General features: G+C 42.2%; 1 protein-coding gene across 1 annotated transcript; it reads left to right on the top strand.

Moving 5' to 3' along the window:
• The first annotated feature begins 2,412 nt into the window (after positions 1–2,412).
• THUMPD1 (THUMP domain 1 NAT10 acetyltransferase adaptor) lies at positions 2,413–10,057 on the top strand. The gene is made up of 4 exons (XM_070955134.1): positions 2,413–2,739; positions 5,361–5,547; positions 6,084–6,332; positions 7,816–10,057. The coding sequence occupies exons 1-4, from the start codon at positions 2,413–2,415 to the stop codon at positions 8,112–8,114; spliced, it is 1,062 nt and encodes a 353-aa protein (XP_070811235.1). The 3' UTR covers positions 8,115–10,057.

The following is a 10,057-nucleotide window of genomic DNA, read 5'->3' as shown; positions in this document are numbered from 1 at the left end:
GCTACCGGTTCTCTGAACCACCCGCCTCCATCGCTACCGGATCAGGCGAAAAAATTTTTAAAAAATGGATTTCACCACTGATGCTTAATGGACAAAATTATTTTTAATTTAAAAAGTCAGATTTGCTGAAAAGGAGCCAAGAAAAAAGAAAAAAGAGTGTTAAAAGAGTGTTAATTTTGGAAACCAATTTTCTTCTTAATAGCCACGCAATCCACAGCCAACAAAAGATCTTTCCACCTCTCGGATCCCTGCTTCTAAAGCATGTAGTAGAGTTAGTGTATCTGGAAAGGAAGAAGAGTTCAAATCTCTTTCCAGTCCTATGTTCACTGAGGGACCTTTACTTGCTCAGTAGATCTCAGCTTGATCTGCCCCACAAAACTACGAGCATAAACAAAGCCACAAATGCATACAAAAAAATGAAATAATAATCATCATTCTGAACACGAAATAAGAGCTGGATTCATTGTTTTCTTACCTCCTTGAAAATTCAACAGGTACTTGAAATTCTGTTGTTGATTATTGTTATTTTTTTCAAAGAATGCCCTATTCTGAATTTTTGGAAAACGAGCTGACTTTAAGCCCCTCCAACTCTTTACAGAAACTGCAGGAAGTTATAATCCCACCCAGGTAAAGAGAGAAAGTCAGCTAAAAACTCACAGGAGCCAAAACCAACTTCCCTGGGACACGGCCACGATGCAAATGTCCTCTTTTGCCCTCTTGGAAACTGTTCAGAGAAGGACGTGGGTTTTTTTTTTCTTCTAAGAGTGAAGGACACAGTACATCACGCAGGCATTTCTGCTATCAGGGGAAAACTGGTCGAGCATCTCTGAAGCAATCTGCAACCTTCCACCAGTGCCAGCTAGAAGAGAAATTGCAAAAAAAGTTGGATAAAAGAGTTAAGGGCATGACTACCAAGACCCAAGCATCCTTTATTATAAAGGACAATCCTTTATTCCAGAAAACTGTCTTGTGGCTTTCTTGGTTGATTCTTTGGGTCATTTTAATTTTTACTGTATAAATAGTATTGTTTACTGCACAGTCTGGTTTAGAATAGGATAGGATAGGATAGGATAGGATAGGATAGGATAGGATAGGATAGGATAGGATAGGATAGAATAGAATAGAATAGAATAGAATAGAATAGAATAGAATAGAATAGAATAGAATAGAATAGAACAATCGAATGATGAGATGGGATGGGATGGGATGGGATGGAATAGAATAGAGTAGAATAGAATAGAATAGAATAGAATAGAATAGAATAGAATAGAATAGAATAGAATAGAACAATCGAATGATGAGATGGGATGGAATGGAATGGAATGGAATGGAATAGAATAGAATAGAATAGAATAGAATAGAATAGAATAACAGAGTTGGAAGGGACCTTGGAGGTCTTCTAGTCCAACCCCCTGCTTAGGCAAGAAACCCTACACTGCTTGCAGAAAACTTTTTTTTAAAAAATCCTCGCCTCTTCATCTAGAAAAACTGTAAGAGTGTAAATTATCAGTTGAAAAAAGGATGGGAAGTCCCCTAGATTTCATAACTTTTATTTTTTAATTTTTTTAAAAAAAACCACAATACATGGTTTATTTGCGTGGTACGTAAATGCAAACACAACAGCTGTGTTTTATTAACCAGGTTTGAAGCAGAAGCCACAGAGAACCCTAACTAGGATTTATAACTTTAGTGGGGTTTTTTTTTCTTTTCTTGCATGTTTTTCTCTTTTCTTTTTTGAATTTTTATTTATTTTTTTAAACAAACCAAAACATAAAACAACCATTACAGTTACAGAAAGTATATCCATCGGTTACAATTCTTTTATGCTTAATCCATATCCAAATTTTTTCTTTCTTTTAATTTCTATCTTTTCCTTTCGATTTTGCTGCATGTAAATCAATATAATTGTGTGTCTTATAACTTCATGGCCTTTTATGGTTTTTAGACATCTATTCCAATAGGCGTTTTCTTAAGTTTTTTTTTTTTTGTTTGTTTGTTTTGGTTTTGCTGTTGAAGGTGCCTTTGTAAGGAAGGAGTAATAAACAATAAAACACATTTTATCCTTAGGAATCTCTTGTAGATTTGCATGCTCTCTCTCTCTCTCTCTCTCATCTCGTTCTACCTTTATCTACCTCCTTTCTCCATGTCTGTCTATCAACTAATCTATGTGATTTATCACTTTCTCTCCGTTTAAGAGTTTTATTGCACAAATTAGTCTCCTTTCGCGCTCATTTTCGACCGTTTCAGTCCCCCTCAGATTTGGGCTGCAGAACTCGAGACGGCCACTAGCTGGAGCCACAGCAGCCGAGCCTCGAATTTCTCGCGCCTCGACTCTATGGTCTACTTTTTTTTTCTTCTTCTTCTTATCTCTACAGTCTATCACAAAATACGCTCCGGGGGGCGCGCGGTCTGATGACGCCATCAAGGTCCGCCGGGCCTGTTGGAGCCTTGCTGCGCCTGCGCAGCCCTTCAACCGCCGCCTTCCCCATGGCTGCCGTGGAAACGCCGCCGGTGGTGGCGGCGACGGTAGCAGCAGCAGCGGCGGCCTCTCGCAAGCGACGGCCGCCCAAAGGGCAGTACTCGCAGGCAGCTAAGCGAGCCCGGCCGGGCGGTCGGCATCAGCTGGAGGCCGGCATGTGCGGCATCCTCATCACTTGCAACATGAACGAGCGCAAGTGCGTGGCCGAAGCCTACAGCCTGCTGGGCGAGTACGGAGAGCAGCTCTACGGGCCCGAGCAGGTGAGCCCGGGAGAAAAGAAGCCACTGGGGACTCCCTCACCTGGCTGTGGTGGTCTGGCTTCCAGGGGGATAGCCTGGAAGTCTCGGGACTACAACTCCCAGGGTTCCCGCCCAGCAAAAGTGCCCGGTGGGCATGCTGGGAAATGTAGTTTCCCCCGCTCCCCCCCCCCACGACTTTGGCAGCTGTCTCTTGGCTTTCCTGCTGGCTTGTGACAAACTGGGCCGGATTTTTTTTTTTTGCTTTTCTTTTTTTTTATAAAAAAAGTTTTTTTTTTATTTTAAACATAGTTAAAAAGACATACATAGACATACAACACATACAAGAATCTTAAGTTTCTTTTTCAGCTACTTAACAGTGATCCATTTCTTACTATATATTAATATTTACGGATATTACAATGTTAACTTAGTCAGCCTTTTTCTCCTATTGTATTTCATTTTTTTTTTTTTAAATTTGATTTATATGCCGACCTTCTCCGGAGACTCAGGGCGGCTTACAATGCGTTAAGCAATAGCCTTCATCCTTTTGTGTATTTATACAAAGTCAGCTTATTGCCCCCACAAACTGGGTCCTCAATTTACCTACCTTAGAAAGGATGGAAGGCTGAGTCAACCTTGAGCCTGGGGAGATTTGAACCTGCAGTAAATTGCAGGCAGCTGTGTTAATAACAGGGTGTGTAGACCACTGTACTATCAAGGCTCTACCATGTTAATTGATCTATCACATTTTTCTCTTTCCCTTCTTCATTCCTTATTTATTTCCTTATCTTTCAGCCGTTGATACCAATTGTTTTGCTTTTATATTGGGTTTTTTTTTTTTGAACAACTTTTTTTTATTTTTTAAAACACATAAACCTATAAAAATCTTTTCCAAACGAGCCATTGATCCAGTCATAAGTAGGTACAATTACTAATTCCTCTTTAACAAAAGCTTTTCCCAAATCCCCACTAATTACCTTCTTTTTTAAAAAAACAACAACAAAAAAGAAATTAACATATTTATTATTTATTTATTATTCATATTTCTATGCCGCCCACTCTCTGAGGACTCTGGGCAGGTTACACCAAAGACAGTATACTAAATAGCATATTGCCCCCTAACAATCTGGGTCCTCATTTTACCCACCTCGGAAGGATGGAAGGCTGAGTCAACCTTGAGCCGGTGAGATTTGATCCACTGATCAGATGAACTAGCAGTCAGCTGGAGTAGCTGCAGTACTGCACTCTAACCACTGCGCCACCTCGACTCTTATATCATTTTACACAAATCAATTACCCTCTTATTATTTTTTCTTTTCTATAGCCTGGAGTGGGAAAAGGTATAAACATGGTTGTAATGCAGGGAGTCCTCGACTTACAACCATTCGTTGCACGACAGAAGTGACAACGGCCCCTGAAAGGAGCGACTGCCAAAAAAAAAAAAAAAGCCAACACAGTTCTAGGCTGCATCAACAGAAGGATAGAATTGAGATCCCGGGAAGCGTTAATACTTCTTTATAAGGCCTTGGTTACGCCACACTTGGAATATGGCATTTGGTTTTGGTCGCCACAATGTAAAAAAAGATGTGGAGACTCTAGAAAGAATGCAGAGAAGAGCAACAAAAATGATTAGGGGACTGGAGGCTAAAACATATGAAGAACGGTTGCAGGAACTGGGTATGTCTAGTTTGATGAAAAGAAGGACTAGGGAGACATCATAGCAGTGTTCCAATATCTCAGGGGCTGCCCCAAAGAAGAGGGAGTCAAACTATTCTCCAAAGCACCTGAGGGCAGGACAAGAAGCAACGGGTGGAAACTCATCAAGGAGAGAAGCAACTTAGAACTAAGGAGAAATTTCCTGACAGAACAATGAATCAGTGGAACAATTTGCCTCCAGAAGTTGCGAATGCTCCAACACTGGAAGTTTTTAAGAAGAGATTGGACAACCATTTGTCTGAAGTGGTGGAGGGTTTCCTGCCTAAGCAGGGGGTTGGACTAGAAGACCTCCAAGGTCCCTTCCAACTCTGTTATTATGTAAGATGGGTTTTCACACTTAGAACCAATGCAGCCTCCCCATGGTCACGTGATCAAAATTTGGAAGTAGGACAACTGACATGTATTTTTTTTTTTATCTTTTAATGACCTTTTTTTTTTTCCTTTTAATGACCCCGTAATCTCTTACATTGGGGTAGAGTCGGGGCAACTGAATGGAGCAGAGTGTTTACTGGCTGGATGCCCTTCCTGTCACCAATGCAGAGTTCACAGCAGATGTTTTACTCATTGTGCCCAGAGAGAGAGATATCTGCCGCTACCTAGGATCGAACTCACAAGCCTCCTGATTAGACCACCGCACCACTCAATTGGCATGTATATATGACGGTTGCATTTCCTCGGGTCATGTGTGAGACCACCGTTTGTAACCTTCCCAGACGGCTTTTTCGACAAGCAAAGTCAATGGGGGAAAGCCAGATTTGCTTAATGACAGATTCAGTCACTTAACAATTGTGGGGATTCGCTTAACTATGGTAGGAAAGGTTATAAAATGTCACTCAACTGTCTTCCTTAAGGAGTGGAAATTTTGGGCTCCCTTGTGGTAAGACAATATGTATTTTGTATTTATGTATTTCTTTGCCTGTGCTAAGTTTGCAGAGCAAGACGAGGACAGGCTCTCTGGGAATGAGGAGGAAGAGGAGGAAGATGATGATGCCGAAGCAGCTTTGAAAAAAGAAGTGGATCAGATTCGCACCTCCACAGAACAGAAGCAGCGTCGGTTCCAGTCGGTGGAGAGTGGTGCTAACAACGTGGTTTTCATTCGAACGCTGGGTGTTGGTATGTGTGCACAGAGTTTGCCAATAAAATAATGATGATTTGTTTTATTCCTAATTTTATTTATACATCACCCTCCCTAAAAGAGCCCAAACGACTTACGAAAGAACAAAAAAACAACCCAACCATCCTTGGCAATTTAAAAACCTGGGTAGATCCCAGAATTCCTAGCCAGTATGCCGAAAATTTTACTCCTGGGGTTTTTTTGGGGGGGGGGGCAAAAAACAAACATCGTGAACAATGAGTTGGCTTAACATCCACAACACTTGTTTAATGACTGCAGATTCACTTAATGCCCATGATGACTGGCTTAACCACCGCCACAAGAAAAAGTTGTAAAATCAGGTCTGTTCACATGATGGACCTGATTTTACGACCACTTGGCTTATGACCATAATGGGCAGGCTCCATTATGGTCATAAATCGAGGACTACCTGAAGTTCTTTTTCACGTCAACGGAACTGTGCTTCTAAAAAGGCTGGTGGTTCTCACTTGAAACAGCCTCTCCTTTGAATCCTCACACTTGTGTGTCTTTGCAGAACCTGAGAAGTTGGTCCACCACATCCTAAAGGACATGCATGCCACCAAGAAGAAAAAAACCAGAGTCATCTTGCGCATGCTGCCCGTGTCGGGCACCTGCAAAGCCTTTCTCGAAGACATGAAGCGGTATGCAGAGACCTTTTTCGAACCCTGGTTCAAAAGCCCCCAAAAGGGCAGTTTCCAGATTGTTTACAAGGCACGAAATAACAGCCACCTCAGCAGGGAAGAAGTGATAAAAGAGCTAGCAGGTAAACACAAGGGCAAACCATGATGGCTTTTCTCTTCCAGGGTAGATTTGCAGTGTGGTTTAAGAATGAGGGTTTAAGACTTTATGTTCCTGTGGGTAGAGAACAGAATTCTTTATTGGCCAAGTGTGATTGGACACACAAGGAATTTGTCTTTGGTGCATAAGCTCTCAGTGTACATAAAAAGACAAGATACATTGGTCAAGAATCATAAGGTACAACACTTAATAATAGTCATAGGGTATAAATAAGCAATCAGGAAACAATATCAGTATAAATCGTAAGGATACCGGCAACAAAGTTACAGTCATGCAGTCATAAGTGGGAGGAGATGGGTGATAGGAACGATGAGGAGATTAATAGTAATGCAGATTTAGTAAATAGTTTGACAGTGTTGTGGGAATTAGTTGTTAAGCAGAGTGATGGCATTCTGGAAAAAACTGTCCTTGTGTCTAGTTGTTCTGGTGTGCAGTGCTCCATAGCGTCGCTTTGAGGGTAGGAGTTGAAACAGTTGATGTCCAGGATGCGAGGGGTCTGTAAATATTTTCCCAGCCCTCTTTGACTCGTGCAGTATACAGGTCCTCAATGGAAGGCAGGTAGGTAGCCATTGTTTTTTCTGCAGTTCTAATTATCCTCTGAAGTCTGTGTCTGTCTTGTTGGGTTGCAGAACCAAACCAGATAGCTATAGAGGTGCAGATGACAGACTCAATAATTCCTCTGTAGAACTGGATTAGCAGCTCCTGGGGCAGTTTGAGCTTCCTGAGTTAGCGCAGAAAGAACATTCTTTGTTGTGCTTTTTTGATGACGTTTTTGATGTTAGCTGTCCATTTTAGGTTTTGAGATATGCTAAAACCTAGAAATTTGAAGGTCTCTACTGTTGATACTGTGTTGTCTAGTATTGATTAATTTCTGTCTAAAATGCCTGGAGAAAACCAGGTTGTCTCAGAATGCATTTTGTGTGTGAAAAGAGCACCCAAACGCCTAAAACTTCAAGCAGATCACCAATCCAAAAGTTATTTCTAAGACCACGCTCGGTGCCATCTCTTCCTCCCCCATAAAACCACTGGTTTTACATTGTTTTCTTTTTAAAGACACTCAACCATAGAACCAGCAGGGGAAAAAAGACAAAAGATAAGAATGTACAAAACGTTACCCACCCCCCACCCCAAAAAGAATGAAACCCAAAGTGTTTTTTCAAAAGGCCACTGGACTTTGTTTTTCCTTGAAGACGTTTCGCTTCTCATCCGAGAAACTTCTTCAGTTCTGAGTCAGAACTGAAGAAGCTTATTTGGATGAGAAGCGAAACGTCTTCAAGGCAAAACAAAGTCCACTGGCCTTTTGGAAAAAAATGCACCTTTGGGACAACCATGTCCTGGATGACTGAGAATCTCCATAGGCACATAAAACAAAACATCGTATCATTCCACTAGTTATGAAATTTAATTAAGGCAGTCATTCCTGCCTCCTTTCCATCATTGCTTTGCAGGCATAGTGGGCCACCTCAACCCAGAAAACAAGGTCGACCTGAGTAACCCCGAATACACCATCGTGGTGGAGATCATCAAGAACATCTGCTGTTTGAGTGTGGTTAAGGACTACGTTCTTTTCCGAAAGTACAACCTTCAGGAGGTGGTGAAAAGCAAAGCCGAGGGGCAGCCAGAGGCTCCTAAAGCATCCCACGAGAATGACACCCCCGGAGCGAAAACACCTGCAGCGCAGAAGGAAAACCAAAACGAGCACCAAGACAAGACGGAGACCGCCTCCAATGACAATCATGAGGACTAGGACTGTGAATGAAAGAGCCGAGAAGGAAAAAAAGGAAAAATCTGCAGGATGGGTAGCTGGTTGATGATGTCAGGGATTGATGTTTGTTCTCGCTAAAGCTCCATCTCAGACAATCTCCCCCACCATTCCTGCTTTGTTGTAGTAGTTATTCTGGATCGTGGGGGGGAGGAGAGGGTTTCCAACTGAACAATTCAAGCCATGGTTTTCCCAACCTGTCATTCAGGGCTGTCCGGCCTCGGCAACTTTTAAGACCTGTGGACTTCCAGCTCCCAGAATTCCCCAGTCAGCTATTCTGGGAGTTGAAGTCCATATGTTTTAATGCTGTCAAAGATGATCAGCCCTGCCCGAGGGTTTAATGTTACATATAAAACAGATTATTGTGGCTGGATCAAACCCTGGCTAGCCGTTTCCTGACCCAGAGCCACTTATGAGTCCTATCCTTAGGGCTAAAAGACGCTATGCTGACCAGCCAAACATGTTTCTGCTGTTTCCCCCCCACCCACCCCCAATACAGATGGCCCCATGTTCCTGGCTTTTTAAAGTTAAAATTGCAAAAATGCAGTCAGAATTGGGAGGTGAGGGTTGGGTGGTGGTGGATCGTTCCTAAATTATGCTTGAGGTTGGAAGTAGAAGTAGTCGATACTAGAAAAGTTGGTTTATTAAAGGTTTTAAAATGACCCCTTTATTCTGATTAAGGGACGCGGTGGCTCAGTGGCTAGGACGCTGAGTTAGTTGATCGAAAGGTCGGCAGTTCAGTGGTTCGAATCCCTAGCGCTGCGTAACGGAGTGAGCTCCCATTACTTGTCTCAGCTTCTGCCAACCTAGCAGTTCGAAAGCACGTAAAAAATGCAAGTAGAAAAATAGGGACCACCTTTGGTGGGAAGGGAACAGCGTTCCGTGCGCCTTTGGCGTTGAGTCATGCCGGCCACATGACCACGGAGACGTCTTCGGACAGCGCTGGCTCTTCGGCTTTGTAACGGAGATGAGCACCGCCCCCCTAGAGTTGGGAACGACTAGCACATATGTGCGAGGGGAACCTTTACCTTTACCTTATTCTGATTATTATGACAAAAAACTCCCAGGTTTTCTTATTCAGGATTAGGCAAGTCAACAGCTGCCTATTCGTTTGTAGTTTTTTTGCAAGGCGGTTTTTAACTCTTCATCCTCAACAAGTTTGTGTTTCCAAATCGTAGATTTTTCCCAACTAAATTATGGCAGCTGTTTACTGCCAAATTTTCATGTGATCACGGTCTAGTTACCAAGCCAGCATCCTGATGCGAAGTCTAACTTGATTTGAGAACAAAAGTGATCCTCTCCTCTTAAGCTGGCATCTCCATGGATCTGGGGATCTCGTATTCTGATCCCCTCTGGAAAAACAGCACCTCTGAGATCTCGTTCTCCAAACTTGGCCACTTTTAAGACCTGTGGACTTCAACTCCCAGAATTCAAGCATGGCTGGCTGAGGAATTCTGGGAGTCGAAACCCACCTGTCTCAAAGTTGCCAAGTTTAGAGACCCCTCCCATGGCTATGAGAATAGATAGTTTTAATGTTTTGATGCTTTTTCTGATCTGGGAAGATGTTCAGGTTTCTCTTGTAACTCTTTTAACAGGTGGCTATTGAGCCTGGAGGAACTTCTATGGGCTTGCTTGTAGAAAGCCTTCTTAAAAATTGTAAAATATTAACCGAACAGGACTTTAGGGAAAATACACATCTTTGTTGAAAAATATTCTATTTGCAGTTACATTGTTAGAAAGACATGTTGATGCTCCAAACTCGTAATTGTGGGGATATTAAGGAGAGAAAAATCCAGCTTTTCTCGGTCTGAAAATAAACGTTCACAGCGTAACATCTTTGCAGAGGTATAATACTTTCCAGTTTGTACGTGGTCTTTTTTTTGTACGTCGTTTTCTATTAAATTGACCTCCTTTTGGTTTGGAACAGA

The sequence above is a fragment of the Pituophis catenifer genome, unplaced genomic scaffold (assembly GCF_029215685.1).
Source record: "Pituophis catenifer annectens isolate HBS135680 unplaced genomic scaffold, rPitCat1.0.hap2 SCAF_16, whole genome shotgun sequence".
In the NCBI taxonomy this organism is placed as follows: domain Eukaryota; kingdom Metazoa; phylum Chordata; class Lepidosauria; order Squamata; family Colubridae; genus Pituophis; species Pituophis catenifer.
This window is presented reverse-complemented; position numbering and strand designations above follow the sequence as displayed.